Source organism: Dipteris shenzhenensis, chromosome 24 (assembly GCF_047967505.1).
Source record: "Dipteris shenzhenensis isolate YYH24624 ecotype China chromosome 24, Dip_SZ_1.0, whole genome shotgun sequence".
Classification (NCBI taxonomy): Eukaryota; Viridiplantae; Streptophyta; class Polypodiopsida; order Gleicheniales; family Dipteridaceae; genus Dipteris; species Dipteris shenzhenensis.
In genome coordinates this window covers 50575-74715 of record NC_141619.1, presented here as the reverse complement: position 1 = coordinate 74715, position 24141 = coordinate 50575, and the positions used below count along the sequence as shown (strand labels likewise).

Below are 24141 nucleotides of genomic sequence, written 5' to 3'. Positions count from 1 at the left end.
TCCTAAATAGGTGTAGGACTGCACTATCTCCACTGGCTCCTCTCGATAAGCGAAGCTGAGTCGACAGAGCACTGCATGTGAGGTGTTGAAGACCATAACCTTGGTCTTTTTGAGGTTGACTGTCAGGTCTCTCTCTGCAGAACACCTTTAGGGCCTCCAAGTGTCTCTCCTGACGGTCCCCTCCTTTGGGGATGAGGCATATCAAGCCTGTCGCAAGGCTCTCTGGCATCTGTCCGCTGGAGAAGATATGCCGGAAGGCTGCGAGCAAGGGCCGGTGGATCTGCTCCCAAAAGGTGGTGAAGAAAGCTCTGGAGAGGCCATCCTCACCTGGGCATTCCTGCCCATCAATAGCGCTCACCGCATCCTGCAACTCCGCCACGGTGAAAGGGGCGAGAAGGGAGTCACTCATGCTAGGCTGCATGAGCCGCGGTGTAGACCTCCACACCTCCTCCCTGCATAGGCGGCCACGAGGGTCTGGGGGCTCCTGCTGGAACAATGATCTATAGAAATCTGTCGCCAAGTCCCGGACCTCGTCTGGATCTGTCCTGACACTACCATCCTGTGCTCTAAGAGATCGGAGCTGTTCCCCTGCTAACCTCTGTCCATGAGTCCTGAAGAACTCTTTGCACATCCTGTCGCCTTTCCTAGCCCAGAAGGACTTGGAAGCATGAAACGAGAACTCTAAGCGTCGCTGGGTGATCTCCTCTAGCACCTCCTGCTGTCTGAGCTCCTCAGAGCCTTGAGAAGACTGCTGCATCCGCTGAATCGAGGCGAGATCTCGTTTGAGACCCCTCTCCTTCGCCCAACACTGCTGCCTGACCTTAATCGCCTCCTGCTGACAGATGAGACTAGACTCAGCAAGCGCCTGAGCTACCTGTGCTGCCATATCCCCGGTGGGGTCCCAATCCTGCTCCCACAGGTCCACTATCCTGCTGCGAACCGCTACTCTGGAGTAGATGGAGTCTGGGATCCGGCATGAGCGTGGAGGTGAGGAGTGAGAGGCTGAGTCCAGGACTAGGATGACTGGGGCATGGTCTGAGAGTGTCGTCCCTGGAACCACTCCTGACTCTCCACCTCTGCCAAGCACCCAATCGCTGACATAGAAACGGTCCAGCTGCTCCAGAAGTCTGCCTCCCTTCCTCCTGTAACCCCAAGAGAAGTCCAGACTCCCTGTCCATCTGTGAAAGGAAGGCTCCCTCCAGCTGTCCCAACCTCCCACTGCGAATAGGAAGGAGTCCCAATCTGCCTGCTCTGCCTGAGCTACACTGAGGAACTCTGGGCCCTGTCCCTGCTGATCCTCTAGGGTCTCAAGGTTGTTGAAGTCCCCTCCTACAATCCAAGAATCCATCTCTGGCAACAAGTCTATCAAGGATCTCCAAAAAGCGGCTCTCCATTTGAGATCGGTTGGGGCATAGATATTGAGGATGTCGATACGGGATCCCTCAATATTCAAGCCCACCCAAAGCGCACGTCCTGGGATCAGAGTGCCAAAACCACACACATGCTGAACTAGAGAAGCGTCGATGGAGGTACAGACACCCCCGCTCCTCCCCTGCTCACCAATCGAAGGTTCCCAGTAGGTGTGGGAGCGTCCTGTGAGGACCTTCCCACAAATACTGGTCTGAGAAGCCGAAAGCTTGTGTTCCTGCAATAGGAGCACATCTACCCTTCCCACCAAGGCTGGCTGGAGCTCCTGTCTGAGCACCATCTTCCTGGGGCCGTGGGTTCCTGATGAGTGGAACCCATTGATGTTCCATGAGATAATGCGTAGGAGGGAAGGTGGGCCATAAAGAGCTGTCTGCTTGCGGTCGATGTCGAGGTGGTCGGAGGATGTCCAGTGTACAGATGAAGGCGCTTCTGTGAGGGTTTCGAAGGAGAGGCTGGATCATCGGACCCATCCTCTAAAACCTTCAACAGAGGGGAGAGGCCCTTCATCCCATGGTAGTAGGCTCTCTCTAACTAGCTCGACGCCTCTACCAGGGAAATACTGTAGAAGCCCACTACCTCTGAGGTCCTCCACGGGCGGAGCCCTTCCGCGTAGACCCACTCCAGAGGTGGCCGAATAATGACCAAGAGGTGGAAACGTTTGGCGCTGTGGCGCCATCTCAGACGAACGTCACCCTCCTTCCTCTGCTACTGAAGAAGCTCCGCTGCTCTGCTACCGATCCAATCCTGCACCTGCTCCTGGGACTAATCTCGTATCGTCTCCCAAACATTTTCATTCGTCCATTGCTCATTCCCTTCACTGGAGATAGTGAAGGAATAGCTAGGACCATCATGAGGGGCAAGGACGGACATCCTACCCTCCGCCCCCTTGTGGAGGAAGAAGATGCTGATGTCTAGGCATGCAGGGAAGGAGCCAATACCTACTGCATCCAGATAATTCCAAGGTCCTGCTCGATAAAACTCCAAAGGTAGAGCTCTAGGAGCAGCCCTTGGGCATGGGGACGAGGATGAGGAGTCTGAACCAGAGAGAGGGGTGTTGGCCTTCTGTGGGGAAGGGCCTCTCCCCTCCACCGGGCCAGGAGGGATAGGCGCAGGGGAGGTCTGTGCTGGCTTCGGGGCTGCAGGTGGCTCAGGCAGAGAGGGGGGTTCCCTCTGGATCATGCTCGAGGAAGAGAGGGGAGCAGAAACCACTGGTGCTGGGGGGGGATCCTGGAGGGGGTGGGGGTCGGGGGACCGAGGAGGAGGGGGGAGGGGAAGGAGGGCGGGGTGAAGGATGAGGGGGAGACTGGCTGATCTTCTCCTTCCCTTTCTCCTTCCCCTTACCAGGTTGCTGATGAGTAGTGACCACAGGGGGGGGCTCTTGCTGTGGATGGGAAGGCTTTTTTGGTATTGCTTTGTTTCCCTTCCGTTTTCTTTTGACCTCCGTCCAGCCTTCCCCTTCGGGAGGGGGTGTCGCTGACTGGTGGGGGGATCTTGAGTTGCCTGGATGGGGCCTTCTGAGGTTCTGTACCCGTGAAGCGAGGGCAGCAGCGCGCCTGGTGCCCAAAGCCATGGCATCTCAGACACTGATTTGGGCGACCAGTGACCAAAATGCGCTGCGTCACCACACCTGTGTCCGTCTCGATCTCGAACTCCGAGGGGATGCTCTGCGGATCTAGGACTGCTACTTTGACATGTGGCACCCCTTGGGCTGCCGCCGCATCAACGTAGGTGTCTTGCATAGGCTAGCCAAAGTGCACCCCCAAGTCCTTGATGATCGGGCGAAGCTCGGTTGCGAGACCTGGGAAGATGAGGCTAACTGGATGGCGAGGAATGCGAAAGCGGGCATCGAAGTCCGCTACACTGAAACCCCTATACCATGGGACCATAAGGATGATCTTCCCACCCACAGAAGTAGGGGATCACCTGACCATATCGCTCGCAGCCTGTGCTGAGGAGAGCTTGAGCCAGAAGATACCACGTCCCATGACTGCAACCTCCTCAATGTGGCTGTCCTCAAGGTAGAGGGTGGACTGCAACCAGTCCCTGATGTCTACTCGTGAAGGGAAGTAGCCAATGACTCTCCCATAAACGGATGTCTGGGAGAAGTTCGTGGCGGCCTGCTTCACCAAGGAGACTTGGTGCTCTGTCAGTGTTACGCGATAGGCTGATGGAAGGGGGGGGTCCGTCTGGGCCACCGGTTCCGGGCTCGTGGCCGCCATACCGCACTGACAAACTGCGAATGCTCCAAAGTCGGGGGAAAGAGAAGGAAACGGAAGAGACGAGGATGGGGGGATTGGTACGGAGGTGGGGGGGGGGGGAAGAGGGAGGGATGGAGAGGTACGGGGAAGCGGGTTGGGGGAGAGGTGGTGACGAAGGGGCGGGTGGCGGAGGGAAGGAGGAGGAGAAAAAGGGGGGGGGGGAGCGCAACGCAGGGAGGGTGAGAGGAAGGGGGAAAGTGGGAGGTGTGCGCCATTAAAATCTGTGACACGTCGTTGTGTCTGGTCAGCCTTTGTATCCTATGATCTGGTCAGCTCCTGTTGCTCTCTGATCTGTCGTAGTAGAGTCTCCCTATGTTGGCGCATCTCAAGCAGATAGAGCCGAATGCAGACCTGGTTATGGAAGTGGATCAATCGTGATCGTGGGGTCCCCTAATTTCATAGTAGGCTGGGCAGGCACAGAGAAAATGCTCCTCTCTCTCAATCACTCCCAGTGTGCATAGCATCCAGATCTGCTGCTCTTTGGGTATGCGTCTTGCTCTCTCTGTCATAATCCTCAGCGATGGGATGAAACCCGCATGTGTCCAATGGCGATCCTCAATGCATGTGAGACTCCTCTGTCCTTGAGATATTGGGTTCTGATGATGAATCTCTCCTCCGATACTCTCAAGAAGTGGTCGCTGTAGAACTGGGTCTTGATGGAGAGCTTCTGATCTCCCCCCCAAATCCGGGATGTGTCCTCACCAGCCTCCAAAAGATATCTTGCATTGATTGACAAAATTGACAGCTTAGAGTCCACAAATGTGGCCCTCCTTGCGGAGAAGACACATGTGGACAAGACACTAGCTGAAGTTTAAAAACATGGAGGGAAAATCCAAGAGGAGTGGAGAAAAGAAAAGACCAAAAAAGAAGAATGGGAAAAGGAAAAGGCTGAATGGATATCTGAAAAGAACAAGCTCCTAGACAGAGTAAATGTACTGGAACTTGAAGTATGGCAAATGAGGGATATGAAAGTGACCTCAGAAGGCACCTGCAAAGCAATGGAAGAGATGAAAACATAGAATTCCAGTTTCAAGAAGGAGATTGCATCCATGCAAGAAACAATGCAAGGCATGCACGCTTAACTGTGAAGCAACAAATCAGCAAAGGGGAAGCCAAGATGCTTGAATGGAAGGATGTGGTCAAAAAGGGCACAACAGCCCCAAAGAAAGAATTTATATCAGTGGCACTTGAGGAGGAAAAGAGAAGGGCCAGCAAAGGCATTAATTGTCCTTGTAAGGGGCTTAACAATGGGGGACACCCCAATGGCAGAAGCCCAGGTATTGTTCACAAAAATGGGGGTCAATCTCACATGCGAGACAGCCTGGAGAGTAGGGAAACCGGAAGCACCTACGAGGCCACTAGTGCTGAAGTTCAGGACAGTCATGGACAGGAAGACTCTCATGAGCACAAGAGTGACTTTGAAAGGGACCAGAATCTATCTAGATGATGATCTCACGGTCCTACAACAAGAGCATCGAAGGGAAGGAATGGTACGAGTAATGGCAGCAAGAGAAGCAGGGAAATGGGCAGCATATAGAGATGGTAGGGTAATCATCCAAGATAGAGGAGACAACACTATGGTCCGATCGTGGAGGCTTCCTGGAAACATATAGTGACAGGGACATGATCTTTTACACTGAGACACACGAGAGCCCAGAGAGAGGGGACTGCCCATAGTGACAGGATATACATGGGAGTCAGTTCATAGGAGGGAGTTGAGAGATAGCGGAGTGCGAGGCTCTGGGGCCGTAGCTGTGCTCTTGAAATCACATTTGAGGCCACTCATATCTGTGGTTTGGTGAGGGGAGCATGCATGACACATGTGGATACGAGTTCAGCTCCTAGATGCCCGACCTATCTTTATGGTGGACACGGAGAGAGATTTGACAGCACACTGGGAAGGCCAAGGTTATGGTCTTTAACACCTCACATGCAGTGACTCGTCGGCTCAGTGTCACCCATTGTGACGAGCCAACGGAGATAGTGCAGTCCCACACATATTTGGGAGCAATCTTCACAGGACCCCTCTTCACGATGACACATGCAGCCCAGGCACGACTCACACGAGGACGGGGTGCTTTGGCCCAACTAGAGAGACAGTGCTTCTAGGCACACTTTCAGGACCCACCAACAAAGAGTTGGCTCTTCGACACACTAGTGCGACCGACGGCCATGTATGCAGCACCCGTCTGGGGATGTGACTTACCGAAGACCGAGTGGAGAAAAATTGAGCGGCTACAAGTGACTATGGGGCCCAAGATGATTCGGAGTAAGCCCTCAGTTCCACATGAGATAGTACAGGCAGAGTTCGCCATGACTCCCCTACAAATTGATGCCATCTTTCAAACAGTGACTTTCATCCACCGACTTTGGGACTTGCCTCGATGGAGATTACTAAGGCTGGCCTTAGGGTCATCCAGATGACTAGCAGAGAGCGAAGCAGACACATGGTATGTACGGATATCCACATGGTTTACCAGGCACGGTATCTAGATGGACAGGCTCCCCCCTTTTCAGTACAGCATGGACGCACCCCCTGAATCGATCCCACGAGATGATATCAACCATATCATACGGCTAGATCTCCTTCAGCTCCATACGTCTCGGACTTGGGGGGGAGACCAAGAGCTCCCCACCAAGTCCTAATTCTACCCCGACCACTTCCTGAGAGTATCGGAGGGATTCATCATCAGAAACCAGTATCTAGAGGAAAGAGGAGTCTCACATGCACTGAGGATTGCCATTGGACTGATCCGTGTTTCATCTCATCAGTTGAGGATCGAGACGGGGAGAGCAGCAAGCATACCCGAGGAGCAGCAGTTATGTATGGTTTGCACACTAGGAGTGACTGAGGCAGAGGAGCATTTCCTATGTGTTTGCCCAACCTATTATGAGATCAGGGGACGATACCATTGCCTCTACTAGGAGGGGAACGGCTTCAGTCCACTCTCATGATTGATCGACTTCCAGGATCAGGTTTGCATTAGGTTATATTTACTTGAGATGTGCCAACACAGGGAGACCCTACTACGACATATCAGAGAGCAGCAGGAGGCGATCAAGCCACAGGACATTAGAGAGGTTGGTAGAGCACAACGTCACGTAACAGACTTCTATGCATTTCAGTCATCCCTAGGACACATCGGGATGGAGGTGGAGGAGATAGCGGACATGCAGGCGGCATGGATTACTGAGAGAGGGGGGATGCAGAGACCACCTGTAGCACGGAGAGTGACCAGAGCACACTCTATTGAGGTCCATCCTATCACAGCTTTCCTCAGAGGAGACCGCCCGAGGCGAGGGGTTACTCTGAACATAGCTCAACGGGTTCAGAGATCGAGGAGACCACGTCCCCCTCCGCCACCACAGCATGACACAGCCCGACAGATGTAGATCTGAGACATTTTCACCGCTCACAGGTGAGCTATTATGGTGCCGGGCTTTGGCTTCTGAGTTAGAGTCTCGAATCTCAACATGTTACAGCTCTCAGATAGTTGCTAGTTGCTAGGCTCCGGGTTATATATCTGATTTTGCTTGAGCTATTGAGCGCTGTAGAGCTATCAGGTTATTAGCCTATCAGCTTATCAGTTTATCAGTTTGGTAGTCTTAGCACCCAGCAAGGGCCTTAGTGCGCCCTTTGCTCCAACCCACTAAGGCTTGTATGAGATCATCCTCTTGGTGTACTTTATACCTTGTCCCATAGGCCCGTGAGGTCTTCCGTGGACGTTAATACATCTTTCTTTCTCTCGTACTTACTTCGAGATGATGCAGACCTCACTTGGGCCTCAAACACCCTGGTCTTAGTGATACATGATATAGTCGCTAGATTCTTCCTCACGACTAGGTCTGCAACATGTGCCTCCATTGGGACGATGCCTTAGAATCCTTGGTACAAAGATCAGTGCAGAGAGATGAGATCGCATCTCACACGTGAGTGAGCCTCGGGCTACCTGACGACACATGAGGCACAACAGATTTCACGACGACTGACATGTCGTAAGAGGCGGGCTTTCCTCACACACAAGATGAAGGAGGTGATCTGATCACTCTGAGGAGGGGACCAAACCATTGGATGGGAAGCCACCTATTCCCATGATAGATCTAGGGGTTTGGCACACTTGTGCAAGTTCAGTCCATGAGGTCCCGATGCAGACACCACTTGACATGTCCTCTATGCCCAAGCCAACCACATTCCATTTGTTCATTGCACAGAATGTGTGGGGTGCAGTCCACTGGCTCCATAATCGGTGAGCTTAGGACCTTGAGGGATTACAGACAAAGCATTTCGCACGTGGTTTGTCATGACTTCCTATTCTCTTGGAGCACTACCACCATTGTGCCTATACACAAAGAAGGGGACCCCTTGGACACTGGGGGAGAGTTTGTGCCCTAAAACGTCTTATCAGATTGGGTTGAGAGCACCATCTATGTGAAGCAAGGATGCCCCTTCTCACCGACTCTCTTCGGGCTATACATTGAGGAGATCACATCTGGCTGGGGAGCGAGGGATCACTACTGGCAGATTTGATGTTACAGATTTTGCTATATGCCGATGACATAATCCTTATATCATCGTCAATAGAGGGACTGCAGAGGCATCCGGAGGCCTTGGAGGTGTTTTGCAGAGAGAGACACTTGATAGTCAATCTTGGGAAGACCAAGGTCATGATCTTCAACACCTCATGAGCTATGCTGCATCGGGTTTCACTTATCGAGGCGAGCCATTGGAAATAGTACAACCCTACACATACTTGGGGGCAACCTTCTCAGGGCCAGTTTTCAGGATGACTCATGCAGATAGAAAACGGCTCACACGTGGACAAGGGGCTTTGGCCTGACCTGAGAGGCAGTGCTTTCAGGTGCATTTTCAGGATCCACCAACGAAGGGATACCTTTTCGACACACTTAGTGAGAGGGACTGCCATGTATGCAGCTTACTGGGGGAGCGACCTTTCAATAGTAGAGTGATGGAGATTTGAGCGGCTACAGGTGATTATGGGCTGAAGGATGATGTGGAGTAAGCCCTCAGTCCCCCATCAGATAGTGCAGGCAAAGTTTGCCATGACACCTCTCTAGGTTGATGCCCTTTTCCAAGAGTGACTTTCCTCAATAGAGTATGAGCCTTAAATCGCTGGAGATTATCAAGGCTAGCTCTAGAGTCATCCATACATTTAGCAGAGAGCAGATTTGTGGATTAGTCTAGAAGGGATGCTCTCTTGCGCTTTTCCTCATTTATTTGGGGCTGAAGCAATGAGCATCTTCTTGAGATCTCAGGCTAAAATTATTGGGCTGAGACTTCCCTTGAGACATAATGAAGCGATCTTGCACAATGTGCTTGCTGATGATACTATTGTTTTCTTGAATACCACTCCACAAATTCCCACTTCTTTTAGGGAAGCCTTGGATTTATTTTGTTATGCAATAGGTGCACATATTAATTGTGATGAGGACACTCCCGCTGGGGGCCTTATTTGGGTTTTACTTGGATTCAAATGGGTGTTTCTGTCAATGTGAGGTCGGTGTTGGCATCTCTCCTTCGTAGCCATTTGCTCCTGTGTTTGAGAATATCATGAGAAAGCTCCTTTTTTAGAGTTCATTGAAACTTACCCTTGCTTCTAGGGTGGTTGTGGTCAACTAGCTATTGTTGGCCATGGTATGGTTTATTTCCTCTAGTTGGTGCCATTCTAGGGATTGCATCACTCAGCTCAATAGGGCTATAAGGAATTGTTTATGGAGTGGCTAGATGGCTTAGGAGACACCAGAGCCAAGGTGGCATAGGAGACCTTGATCTCCCCACGCAGGAAGGGGGCATCAACATCATTGATGCAGACTGCAGAGCAGGGCCTTGCCATGCAAGGTGGTGGCTAGGGAGCTTTTGCCAGGACGAGAACCTTGGAGAGGTTTTTTTCATTCAATACAATCCCGTTGCACGGGTGGGGATTAGATGGATAGCACTAGGTGGATGTTTACTTCACCTTGTCTCAGGGTTCCCTCCTCCCTTCTTATGGCTGCTGAAAGCTTGGGGCAGCTTTAGAAGTACTCTCTGGAGAGTTCCCCCTTCCTCTCGAGAAGAGATTGATAGGAAGGATTTGGAATGACAATATATTTGATGATCGTTGCAGACCACTTGGCTCTTCTCATTATATGCAGTGGTCTAGATGGGAGGTTGGTCCCACTTTCTCTGTGAGCTCTTGAAGGATTTCCAAAACCTTCAAGATGATTGCAAACTCCAATTGCTAAGCCACCTCAGGGGAAGTGCAGGGGGAATTTAAATGATTGATGTAGCCATACCCTTGGATTGGGTTGATGATGAGGATATCCTTGTGACAAGTTGGTTTTCAGCTTCTCAGGGTCGTAGGTCATGTGGAGTAGTGTTTTTTGGCTTCAGGATGGTATCTGGACCCTAACACTCCATCACATTCCCTTGGGTTCATGGAGGCTTTGGCTCTATGGAAGTGTCCGAATTAAGTATTCGCAGTGGCACCCCGGGGAGTAGGAGTGGATTGTACCAATACACTCCTGCTCGGCTGGTGTGACATCAATTCTCTCCTTTTGAATCTTGCTGTCCAATCTCAGAGAAAAGAATATTTGGGGGACTCGTGAACGAAAGAGTCTCTTCAAACCACTCTCTAGGGTCCCACAAAAGCCTCTGCAATGGTCTTCTCTCCCATACCCAAAACCTTTAAGCCTCCTCCTTTCTTGTATATGGATCTATATCAATGTGCCACCTCCTCTGATATTGAGCTACTATCTCCAAGGCGGACAGTCTCCAAAGTCCTCTATCCTTAGCTCCTATCTTTGCACCCTATCCACGTTCTACACCACAAATGTGGATGAGGACTGACTTGATGTACCCACCACCGAAAGCAAGACCTCATGTGTCATAAAATAGCCAATGGGCAGGTGCAACATGTGGCTCCTCAAATGCTCTCCAGTCCTCAAAGACTACACTCTTGATCTCCTCTAGCATGGTCTGGGATCCTCCAAGCCCTTGAACTCTCTATCTCTGAGCAAATGGGAGAAACTCTTTTACTTTGGGTCCACAATGCATACCCCACCTCTAGACCGTGGGTAAATAATGACTTCCCAATCCACATTTGCCCTAGCCCCTCCTAACCAGATGAAGTTCCTGATGAGTCGCTTCAATTGGACGATGCAAGATCCCAACAAGAGGTTATGCATCGCATAGTAGCAGGCAAAACCCAGTTGGCAACCACTAGTCTACCTGCCAAGGATAGCTTGGTTGAGTTCCAATGCAAAAGCTTCCTCCAAATGCTCAGAAGTACTTGTGCCAATTGTTGCTCTGATGTTATGTCCAGCCCTACGTGACATCCCGAGTTTCACGCTGCAATCCCTCCAGGCAACAAAGTAAAATCTTTGTGCAGTCTCCAGCCTGGGTGTGGTATATCATTAACACAATTTCCGTAGGACTTGTGCTAGTTGATAAGAACTTCCAAAATTGAGGCAAAACACTTCCATGGCTGAAACAAATGTCCTAAAGTTGTCTACCCCTCCATCAAAATACCTATTCATATCATCTACAAACTCTGCATCAAGCAGCCCTTCCAAAACTGCAACGGGCATCTTGATGCCACGAATACCTGTACCTTCATCGCTCAGAAAACTTCTCATAGCCTTTGGAATAAATAGAAAAAATAGAGGGGGCAAGGGACATCCCTGTCTCACTGATTTGACTCTATGACATCTATGCCCTTGGGCTCTTGACTAAAGCTTGGCTATATGCGGAGGTGTAGAGGGCTAACACCCCTACTATTCACTATCTTCTCGGGAAGCCCATCCTGTCCAGAGTCTCCTCAAGAAACTCACAATCCACCCTATTATAAGCCCTCTCAAAATCAAGAAGCAAGACTAATAAATCCTCCTGGTGGGACCGTGCCAACACTATGGCATCCCAAAATTAAAGATATTATCTAAAATGCTCCGGTTTCACACAAAGCCTATAGGGGGGAGGGGGAAACTGAATAGTGTTTGGTACGAAGGGGCATGTCCCAGGGTGATGGCTTTAGCTAGGATCTTTAAGAAGATCCATGCAAGGTAATGGGCTCCCACTATGAAAGCTCAAGCTTGTCTCGGTTGCCCTTAGGAATAAGGTGAATCAGCCCCTCTGAAAGTCTGCTTAGCATATTCTCGGTCTCCATGACATCTTAAAATGTTGTGTGAAACTTAGAGCTTGCACTGCTGCTGCTCCCTGCTGCTCCTGCTGCCCTCCTTCTTGCTCCCCTCCTAGCTGCCCCCTCCCTCCCCTCCTTGCTTCTCCTCCCTCCCCTCCCTCGCTGCTGCAGCCCTCCCTGCACGCTGCCTCCTCCACCCCCGCGCGCAGCCTCTTCCCTCCCCTCCCTCCCTCCGCCTCCCCTCCCTCCCTACCTGCTGCTCCCCTCGCCTCCTCCCCCGACTCCCCTCCCTCGCTGCTGCAGCCCCCCCCCTGCGCGCTGCCTCCTCCCCCCCGCGTGCAGCTCCCTCCCCTCCCCCCTACCCCCCGCCTCCCCTCCCTCGCTGCTGCAGCCCCCCCCGTGCTGCTGCAGCTCCCCTTGCACGCTGCCTCCTACCTGCTGCTCCCCCCGCCGTCCCCACTCCCCCCCCCTCTCTCCTCCACTCCTCCTCTCCTCTCCCTCCTCCTTGCTGCCCCCCCTATCCCCTCGCTGATTCCTCCTCTACTCATCCTCTCTCTCCCTCCTTCCCTTCACCCTCTCCCCTCATCTGGAGTACCCTATTCTCCGTTAGGGGTCTCCTGGGCTTCAGGAAAGCGGACGGAGTTCTTCCTTGCGTTTGAATCGGCCTTTCCCACCTCGATTGACGAATGGGTTCCCACTCAGTCAATCCGTTACCGCCCACACCGGCCGCGAGAACCATCACTTTCTCAAAAGATGAGCTACAGCAGTTGCAAAAGGATTTGGAGCATGAGTGTTCCACGACTCTCTTCGCACACATTCATAGCTCCCACCCCTCCAGGTCACAAGCTAGAGATTGGATGCTTGCTGCACTTCCCCAGGAGCTCGCCCCCCACCTTAAGGATGTTCGTTTGTTGGGACGAGGTTTCTTTCAGGTGTGCTTAGATTCCCCAGACGTCACGAGAGACTTGCTACAGGCCGGGTTTCTATTTCTAGGCTACAAGAGGATTTTTTTGTTTCCCTTTCAACTGGGCTTTGACCCAGTTGAAGAGGACAAGCAGGGAGTTTCTGTTTTCATCAGGTTCCCTGGTCTCCCCTCAGTTGATCACCGGCTTCTTTCAGTTATTGGAGAGAGGTTTGGTGTGGTAGCAGAGATCCCCCCTCTTTCAAGCGAGCCCTCTTCGGCTGCTGAGGCGGTCAGGATGGATGGGGTACCGAGGGTTAGAGTCATTGTCCAGGACCCTAATATTTCAGATGACCACATCATGCTACAGCAACCCGATGGGTCCTTCTTCCGCCAGAGATTTGAGGTTGCAGGTCGGCAGGACCAGTGCAGGATTTGTAGATCCTCGGGGCACTTCGCTAGAGATTGCCCAAAGAAGGAAAAGAGGCCCAGAAAGCAACCAGCTTGTACTAGCTTATGACAAAGAGCAGGAGTAGGACCTACCGCTCCACAAGCACCGCCTCAAACACAGGCTCCCCCTCTTCCTAGGGCTACTCGAGTCCCTCATGCACCCCACACCACCTCTGGCCCACGGTGGGTTCTGGTCGCGGTTAGGCCCTTTGCTTCAGATCACACATCCACCGCTTCGGAGGCTATCCCCTTGGAGCCTCGGGAGGAGACTAGTGTTCAAGAGCCTTGTTCGACTCCACTCCAGGATCAAGCTGTACCTTCCTCAGTAGCCGAGGTTGTTGGCACCTCATCCGCAGCACTTCTTGATCAGGACTCAGTGCAGGTGCCTCCTTCTATGGATAGAGGGAAGGGGGTCTTACATTCTATCTCTGCTTCGGTAGGAATCCTTCGCACCCCCTCCCCAGGACCGGCTCAGCGGAACTTCTTTTCCGCTCTGGAGGACTTCTCTGATCTCCCAGATGATGATTTTGTACCTTCCACTTTCGGAGAGCCAATTATCGGCATCCCTCTTAAGAGATCTTTCTCTCTCTCACCTGTGGACTTTCCTCCCCTTGGACCTCATGTATATGGCAGGAGGTCAGCTCCGGTGGAGGGTTCTTTTTCCGCCACCAGGTCGGGTAAGGTATTCCAACCCGCTTCCTCCTACCGATGAGGATAGCCAATTGGAATATACAGGGATTGGGCGGCATCCCTCATCGCCGTCGCAGACAGCTGATCAGCTCCATCCAAGTGTTTCAGGTGGTTCCCTAGACATGCTTTTTCTTCAGGAACACAAACTGGATGTCAGAGGTTGCGTTAAGTCAGGTAAGCTGCTTTCAGGTAGGACTTTTTGGCTTCCTGCCTTGGGAACTAGAGGAGGTACATGCATATCAGTTTCATATTCTATTCTCCCTTTGATCATTGGACACGGTACCATAACCCCCTCCAGGGCCCATGGGTTTTACTTCTGATTGATGGACGTAAGGTTGGTTTCCTCAACCTCTATGCTCCGAATAACAGAGGGGAACGCGTTCTGTTTTGGAAAGAGTTGCTCTCGTGGGCTGACATTGCAGATTCGTGGATTATTGGAGGTGACTTTAACATGGTTGAGGCACCTTCTGATAAACAAGGAGGTGGAGAAGGTGGTATCCATTCCCTTGAGAGAGCAGCTTGGGATGCCTTCTTGTTCAGGTTCAGTGGCAGAGATGTTTGGTCAGATGATGCATTTCATGTTCAGTCTCAGTCACTTTTGTTCCATAGGGTACAGATGCCTATCCATGCCCGGATTGACAGATTCTATGTGGATGATTGGGCTCTTAATAGAGGGGGAACAGTTTGCGTTGCACTTAGTGTTTCCACTTCCGACCATTTTCCGGTAGTTTTGTCCATATCAGAGCCCCATCTGAGAGGATGGTCTCACAGTATCAGGATCCCCGATGCCTTATACACGGATGAGACCCTCACAGAGGCAGTCTTGAAGATCTAGGTTTCTCACATGCAGGGGGGTGGTCGGTCCTTCACATGTGGCCATAACACTTGCCAATATCAGCGACTTTCATCACTCCGTTACTAGTGCTCAGCGAGGTGAGGTACTCAGGCGGGAGATTGGTATCTGCCAGCAGTTGGCAGCCTTGCAGAGGGAGGAGCAGAAACGACCATCTAATGCTTGGGTACAGGAGCGCCTTGCTACGGCAAGGACTCACTTGCAGACATTGCTTGATCAGAGAGCAGAGTATGCCTTCCATGCACGGGAGTCCTTTTGGATATAAATGGGAGGGAGAGTCAATAAACACTTTTTCTCTACACTTGGTCCCAGACATAGTAGAGAGAGTGTCAGGCAGCTTATTGATTCTGACGGCGTTTTGCAGTCTCATCCGGATACCTTCATGCACTTAGCGACAGCTTTCTATGCCTCACTTCTTTCCGCAGATCTTGACACACAGGCGAGAGATGTGGCTAGAGATGAGATTTGGCAGAGTTTACCTGTGTTGGTCACACCAAAGATGATATGCTCACTTGATGCACGCTTTACCAACATAGAATTCAAGAGTGCTCTCTCCGCCCTTCATAAGGGCAAATGCCTTGGTTCCGATGGTCTTACTTCTTCTTTTTTTACAGCCTTTTGGAATATGATAGGTGATCATATTACTTCAGTATGATCACTTCAGCCCTGCAGGGCATTTGGGACTCGGGTGAGATGCCTGACTCACTGACCGAGGGACTCATACACCTTATCCCGATAGGTGGCAACATGAATTTTGTATCCCATTGGAGACCCATCACTCTTTTGGGCACTCTGTACAAAATCATGGCCAAGGCGATCAGCATCCGGTTGCACACCTTCTTCCAGACCTCATCCATGATACTGAGACAGGCTTTATGCATGGCAGGAGCATATTTGATAATATATTTTCCTTTTGGGAAGCCACAGAGTGGGCTATGCAGAGCGGGCAGAGGGTGGCAGTTCTACTCCTGGACTTTGAGAAAGCCTATGACAGAGTAGACTGGGGTTTTTTTGAGGGCACTCTTCTACGGTTTGGATTTTCAGATGCATGGATTAGAGGGGTGACCTCCCTTTATAGATCAACCCACAGCCAGGTTTTGATTGGAGGGGTAAGGGGTGACAGGTTTCAGATTTCCAGATCAGTTCGTCAAGGATGCCCTTTAGCCCCCTTCCTCTTTCTCTTTGTGGCAGAAGCTATGAGTATCTTCCTTAGATCTCAGGCTGAGCTTTATGAATTGAGATTGCCCTTGAGATAGGAGCAGGAGCTTCTTGACTATGAGTTGGCTGATGACACTTCTATTTTTATTGAGGCCTCTTCGCAGTCACTTGATTCTTTCCGGACAGCCTTAATTATTTTTTACTCAGCTGCAGGGGCACACATCAATTGGCATAAATCCTTTGGCTTTTGGATCAGTGATGAGGACACTCCAGGCTGGGGAGTTGACATTGGCTTTTCTTGGATTCAGAGGGGTGTTCCTGTCAGGTATTTGGGATGCCAGGTAGAATTGGGCATCTCTCCAGCACAGCAATTTGCCCTAGTATTAGAAAGTATAAGGAAAAAGCTCCTTTTTTAGAGCTCAGCCAAACTCGACCTCACCTCTAGAGTTGTGGTAGTGAACCAGGTTCTTTTGGCCACTGTGTGGTTTGTGTGTTCTTGCTGGTGCCGGTCTAGGGATTGCATCACTCAGCTCATTAGACCAGTCAGGAATTTTCTATGGAGTGGACTTGATGGCACGGCAGATGTTGCAGCGAGGGTGGCCTGGGAGACCATTATTAAAGGGGACTTAATATCATTGACCCGGACTTGCAGTGCAAGGCATTGCTTTGTAAGGTGGTGGTGAGGGGACTCATGCCTGGGCAGGAACCTTGGAAGGATTTCATTTTTGGACGCATTGAGGCTTGCACACCCTTAGGAGATGATTGGGTGGACAGCCCTTGCTGGATTTTTTCTTCCGCCTCTCTCAGGTCTCCTGCCTCTCCTCTCATGACTGCCATCCTCAAAGCTTGGGGGAGCTTCAAGAACACTCTTCGAAGGGTTTCGCCCTCTACCCTTGAAGAGATTGATAGGCAGCCGATCATTTGGAACGATAGTATACTTGATGAGCATGGCAGACCTCTGGGCACTTCGCATTATATGCAGTGGTTTGGATGGGAGAGAGGCCCCGCCCACACAGTAGGCACTTGGAAGGCTTTTATCAGGCTACTTGAGGATCAGAGACTACAGTCCGTGAGTCACCTCCGAGGGGTAGCACGCAGGATTCAGCAGATAGATGCAGCCATCCCGGTGGAATGGACAATTGAGGTGCCTATTACTTCCACCACTTGGATGGGAGCTTTTTCGAGGACAGCAGTTCCTCTACAGGTGATGGCTCTTCGAGGTTTCGGGGAAGATGCTTTGGTCTTTGACGTTGGGGATGGAGGTATACTCTCTAGATCCGCAGATGATATTCTTCTAGAGGTTGCCTTTCAGCCTGTCAGGATTGTTGGTTTTGTGGACCACGGAGCGGGCTTGCAGTGGTACTTAGACCCCGACCCTCTACTCTTGGCCCTGGGATCCTGGAGGTTGTGGTTATATGGAGGTGCACCTATCAGGTGCTTGCAGTGGGACCCAAGAGAGTGGGAGTGGATAGATCATGGGCACCGAGAGAGGGGTATTCCCTTCTTTCATTTCACGGTTGGTAATGCCAGGAGATTTCAGCTGAGCAATAGAGGTTGGATTCCCTCCAGAGCCCCCCATTGGGATAGCTTCTTCATCATTGCAGATTTGCATAAGAGTTTCTAGAGGAGGCTCTGGAAATCCCTCAAAAATAGAAAGATCACTCTTTTCTTTTAGCTTTCTATTCATGCAAGGATTGCAGTGAACCTGTGGAGATCACGATTTGGGGCTGATCCCACTTGCCCTTGTTGTCATTCTGCAGAGGAGTCAATGCGACATTGCCTTTGGGACTGCAATCAAGCAAGAATTGTTTGGAAAGGAGTTGCTCGGATACTCAGCATTTTTCATACTTCCCCTTTCTTACTGGGCCCCAGGTGTTTTATGAGGGTGAGCCTTCTTCTTGGGCACTCTCGATCCACCAACAGGAGATAGAGCCCTGCTCTCTTTAGGATGTACCGCATATTCCTTTCAGAGCTTCACATGCTTCAGTGGACACCTCTTGGGAGATTTTGGCTAGCATTTTCTCTTGGCACATTGGAGAGCCAGATGCACAGAGGCCTTGGATGACACCCAGATACACCCATCACAGGTGTTCACAGGTATTTGGAGTGACACGGCTCACACTTTGATAGCCATATGGGCTAGCATGCAGGGCCCTTCACGGGCAGCCTCTTCTAGGAGAACTGTATTTCTTCGAGTTTGGAGGGGTTCTCCCTTTTTCTCGGAGGTTGCTACCGGATTGAGATGGCACTATCAGCCCCAATCCTTTCTTTTTGGCTCTTGAGCTTTTCATGCATTGCATGGTGTATACCGTATTCCCGTATGGAGCTTGCTCTAACGGTTTTCTTTAATACTTAATAGAAATCTCTTTTTTGCCCAAAAAAAAAATGTTGTGAGAATCCCTGAGCTCATAAACTTCCAATGAGACTGAAAAAGGATCAGCAGAAAACTATCCTATCTTACACACTTGCCTTTCAACAAAGCTATAGTCACTCTCTCGAGCTCATCGGTACTGAAAGTCCTCTTAAGAGGAGTACGTATCTCCTTCATGAGCTCTCTGCTCGTGCTGCTCCATACCTCTGGCTACCAGGTATCCTGGAGGTCGTGAAGTAGTGTCAAGCAATGAACTATAAAAAGTCTGTGGCCACATGTCCCTCATCCTATGGGCTAGCTGCAATGGTGCCATCTAGCCTCCTCAATCTCCTGATTCCCTCCCTCGAAATATTTGGGGCCCGTGGTCTGAAGAAGTCTTTAGTAACGTAGTCTTCACTCTAAGTCAAGAATGCAGCCCTGGCATGAAAATCATACTCTGATCTGGCCTCCTGCATGGTCAAATATCTGCTCTGGCAACCTGCATATCCTCTTTGCCACACTAGCGCCCTCTCCTCCAATCTTTGCACAGCTACCAAGCTTGGATGTGAGGCCCTCTCTCTGTCCAAAAGTACCCCTCTCCTGTCCTCATCCTCACAGCAGAGAAGTGCACTAATCTTTTATAAGCTGTGGTCACTTGGAAGGTTAACAGGCATTTGAAGGAAAGAAAAGCACGAACGTAATTTGCAAGTTATTGAAGGACAAATACTAAATCAAGAGCACAGACTCTTGTACCAATTTAGGGACCTTAGAAAAACCCATGAATCAAACTAAGATAATCTTCATGATTTTCTTTGCATTTAAGAAAAATACTCAATAGATATGAAAAGGACATCATAGAAAGAATTCTGGACAGCTTGGAGAATGGACGTGGTTATTCTGGACCGATCTGACTTCGCAAGATGTTTTAAGAGCTGTGGGTGTCAACATCATGCATGTAATCTATATATATACCATAGGTTGTGTTGGCAATCATGTGTCCTGAGTGCAGTCCAGTCCTTAGTCTACTTGCTTGATCATGTCCTCGTACTGTGAGCTTGTTATTGAGTCCCTACATTGTCCAAAAGTGGTTTAAAGCATTATCTCCTTACCCACTTCCAACTGTTGTTTGGACGTCCTAATGTGTGCGGTGCATGAGACAATAATGTCATAGTCGTGAAGATAAATAACTGAGGGTCAGGTGGACAATGCATTGTGCAGGGTAATATTCCTGTGGAGGTCAATCAATATTTGATGAAAATCGGTGCAAGAATACCCAACATCAAGCCTGGACATCAAACTGTGGACTACTTAACAAAAGTGCAGGCTTCAACTCGGTTTTGGGGTTAGTACCAACTGTTTAGAATGATTGAATGAGTTATTCTGGCATGTAAAGATTTGATAGGTTCTCCTTAAATAAATTGTCATTCAGGAGTTCTTTTGTAAAAGTGTGCTCCACTTTTGTGTAGGAGGATTGATGCTCAGCCTATTAGTGACAACGTCAACCTTTGTAGACAATCAATTTCGCCATCTACATCAGGGTGATACTATCGGGTTCACGTCCATGCTTATCATTGTATGTCTCTCTTTGCCTTTCATTTTTGTGGCCTCCCCATTTTCTATCTCTATATCATCACGAACACATGAAAATTTAAAGACCTACTATTTGACAAAGCAAGAAAGATATCACTATCAAAGATCATAAGTGAGGCAATCATTGAGAATTTTCAAAGCCTCTGAATGGATGGAATGAGGAATTTTACAACCAGTCTCTGTCTACTCTAGAAATCAGAGGCTTGATATGAACATAGACTAAGAAAGAATTTGTAATTTCAGAATCTCTAGTATCCGCCTTGAACTGAATGCAAATCAATGATTTTAACTTCTGTCACAATGGCCAGCAAAAGCAGTGCATTTGTGGGTGCCCCTTAGGGGTAATACTATGATATACACAAGTGAACAACAATAGTTCTTCATAGGAGAGCGCCTATTTAATACTGTAGGGCTACTGCCCTTTGCTTGGACAATTTGGTCCTTGTGGGGGATGCAACATGTATTCACACTCAAGGCTTGGGCAAGCTTATATACGAGAAACGAAGGGAAGGTCATATAGCTTATTATGGTCTCAACCCTTCTACCTTGGTTTTGTGAATAGTAATTTGCAAGTGTTATTAGGGGTAGACATCATAAATGATCGTAGATACATTGCTAAAGTAGGCGAATTGATTAGGTCAAGAGTGTATACGAGTAAAATGAGGCAGTAAGGATGCAAGTGTACCCACTAGCCTTCTCTTTGATGCATCCATCTATTAAATTGTCATCTTCATCATCATTATCTTTGTTGCCATGATTTTTTGTAGAAAGTGGGTGGTGGAGTCGTATTTTAAGGTTTTATGACTCATACCAATATGACTGCCCTTCCATCAGAATCTAATTTCTTGCTATATGAAAGTTTCAAGATTGTACTCTAGGGTTCAGCCATAACAAAATGATATGATTTTGAGGTAGGTTGGCCCCTTCATTAAAGCTTATGGGATTTGTGTGATCAGCCACCTTTGGATAGCAGCTCATCATATTGTGCTGCATAGATTACAAATATGAGCTAGGATTATCAACTAGTCATGGCGTAATGTCCCATTACACTATATCTTGCGATGTTTATATCATTAAATTGTACCATTTGTTGGCTTGTGAGGATTACATAGTGCCAATGATTTTAGCCTTGTAAAATAGTGGGACAATTTGGGTGTCTCTCAATATGTTAAAGGGGTATTTATATAGCTCAACTTTTCTCTTTTGTGTCCATTGTTTCATATGATCCATAATGAAGAGGATGCTTTTATTTATGGGGTTGTCCAATATGGAACCTAAGGGTAGTAACAACTAGGTAACATTAGTCATAGCTCATCATATGAAACTAAGAGTAGTAGAAGGTTTTGTCCTTGGGGCAATTGACCCGAAGGACAATATTTGAGAGCACATAAAAGAAGGTTATTGGACTCATTTCAGCAAGTGCCAAGATGTAACCAAAATTTGTTGCGTCTTGAAGTTCCCACTTTGTAAGAGTGTAAGTCTTTGGTATCCTGTGCAAGTATTTGGGGAGGACTCAATACTCTCGGCTCAAATAGTTTGTCTTCCTTTTGTTTATCGCTGCCTTCCTTTTGCTACTCTATCTTCATGTGCATGAAATTCTCATGGACAAGTGTCCAAAACATGCCAATGTGTATTTTGATAGAAAAAAGAATGCCCCTATATTTCGTGTTAGGCCAAGGAACCTCAAGGTGACTAGGAATTATGGCACGTAGTGCTATATCTCCTAAGCATCCACAAGGAATCCATGGTACCAAGGAATGAAAAGATCTACTTGTGGAAAAGCTCCCACATCCACCATTGAAGCTTTCAGGGAGGGAATGGAGACGTGCATGAGTAGAGCTTCCAAGGCTATGAGTCTAAATTGATGCCTCGTGCAATCAACCTTCCTAAAGGATATGCATCTTAGGATCTATGATATCAATTCTTTTTCTGATAGTGGAAAATAATTGTTAGCTAGGTGACCTAAGCTCTATTGTCCCTTAACCTAAGACAAAGAGAATGCAAACCATAGCTGGAGATTGCTACTTGGCGCCAAAATGTAAACTACTCAATGCTTTCTGACAACTTGGAGATAGGAAGTTACAAACTTTTGATTCATAATTTTATAAGGTGCTCATGGATGCATACTAGAAGAGATTGCATGAGAATGTGAGATCTTGCAAAGCTTGACAATTTGCTGAATATGAATAGCAATAGAGAGATATACACAATTGAAATTTGCAAAACTTGCTGACAGTACACATGGGTTGAGGGGCTAAGACGCCCCCTCCCCCCTTATCCAAGCTCACTTTATTTCTTGAAAAAGAGATACAAGACCAAGGTGCAATGCACCTCCCAAACTTTGAACTCAGCTGATGACTATGACCTAGACAGATGACTTAGGAACACTGTAGAAAGAGATAAACAGTAGAGAGAATGGCTCCATGGCTGAGACTAGAACAGATTCAGCTCCTAGACATCCCCATCCTCCTCGAAGAAGCCTGCAACAATCACCACTTCCATCCAACATTAGTTGCAAGACTAGTTATCTAGAAAGAGAGCAATACCAACATGAAAACGTGTTGCAAATGAGACAAACTTGTAATTACAGACTCCCCTCATGACTTGACTCCTTTGAAGATGGGAAGAGTGAGAAGAAGAGGCTGGAGTGAGAACGCCTGTAGGCTAGAGAGAGAAAATATAAAAGGAGTGATGCTTTTAGAAAGAGAGTGTCATGGCTGCTCCCAGGCTAGCAGATGGGAAAGAGATGCTGCTGCTGTAAAGTGCAGAGAAGAGGCTGATTTCTGCATAGGGAAAGAACCTGAACTGTAGAGAGAGAATTTCTGCACAGTAGAGAGAGAAATACTGGCAGAGGAGAGGGAAAGCCTGCAGCAAGAGAGAGAAAGGCTTGGAGAGGAGTTGGCTGGTCCCAAAAGGTGGAGGAGGGGCTGCTGCATCAAGGTGGAGAGGGAGAGAGGCTAAAAACGAGTTTTCTATGCAAGAATGGGAGGGGGAAGGCCCTCTTTTATGGGCTGAGCCCCCCCCTCAACCAAGGAGGATAGGAGGGACACTTGGCTGTAGATTTGGTGGCTGCATGGGGCAGCAGTGACAAGTGGTGCCATGGTCCATGCATGGCTCTCCATTTCTCCCACAGGCTACCATGTGTCCCATGTGCTGACATGTGGCTATGCCACATGTCAAGGCTGCCACGTTTGCATGCCACTGTGAGGAGATGGTGAGTGAGAGAGAGCAAGAGAGAGTGAGAGCTGGAAGCTTGGAAGCTGAAAGCTGAGTTGCAATAGAAGAGTGTGAGAGTACAACTCAATGAGTGAAAGATAAGGTTTTGTCCTAGTGACAAAACCTTAGTAGTCACTAACCATAGTTAGTGAACTAACTACGGTTAGGGGAAAAACCTCTTAAAGAGGGAAAAGTGCCCCTAACTAGCTTATTATATTACATTGGTCATTGCTGAATTATATCTATAATTCTAACACCCCCCTGCAGTGCCAATGTCATGTACAAGGCTGATCAATCACCAAACGGATATAAGTTCAGGGCATTGCGAAATGCCTCAAACTTTTCACGTGGTAGTGCTTTGGTGAAAATATCTGCAACGTTGTCATGTGTGGACACAAAGATCATACTAATCTCTCCTGCATGCAACTTCTCTCTGACGTAGTGATAGTGAACCTCAATGTGCTTCGTGCGAGCATGAAACACTGGATTCTTTGCCACAGCAATGGCACTGTGACTATCAGTGAGAATTTGAGAAGGACCCTCCAAAGACAGATGAAGATCAGCAAATAGACGTCGCAGCCAGACACATTCAACTGTTGCTGTGAAAGCTGCCCTGTACTCAGCTTCACATGATGAGGTAGCCACTGTAGATTGTTTCTTGCTCAGCCAGGAAATGCAAGATTTTCAAAAAGCCCATCCACCTTCTAGAATAGCTGGCTTTTTCTAAAAATAAATCTTTTTCTAACTTTAGTTTATACACTTAGCCTGGGAAATAGCAAGCCAAAAGACTTTGTGCCCTGCAAATAACGGAAGATGCGCTTAACTGCCTGCCAATGCATAGTTTTTGGGCTATGCATGTACCTGCTCACCTGAGATACTGCAAACTGAATATCAGGTCTAGTGTTGCAGAGATATATGAGGCATCCAACAGCCTGACTGTAAAGTGTGGCATCAACTGATTCTCTTGCATCATGCATTGTGAGTTTCAGCCCTGGCTCCATGGGAGTGGCTATGGGCTTACACTCATGCATGTTAAATCTGTCCAAGAGTTTCTGAACATACTTGGACTGAGACATAACAGTGCCACGTCTCTCATGAGAGAACTGGATCCCCAA

The 24141-nt window shown here is 48.9% G+C and overlaps 1 protein-coding gene across 3 annotated transcripts in view; it reads left to right on the top strand.

Annotated features, from left to right (window-relative positions):
• The window catches only part of SCY2 (SecY protein transport family protein), a 207058-nt gene that overhangs the window by 175000 nt on the left and 7917 nt on the right, over window positions 1-24141 (top strand). For all 3 annotated transcript variants that reach the window (XM_087395478.1, XM_087395477.1, XM_087395476.1), the window contains 2 exons: window positions 19439-19562; window positions 19687-19793. In XM_087395478.1, coding sequence (XP_087251604.1) covers window positions 19439-19562; window positions 19687-19793 — 231 coding nt within the window. The remainder of the gene's footprint in view (window positions 1-19438; window positions 19563-19686; window positions 19794-24141) is intronic.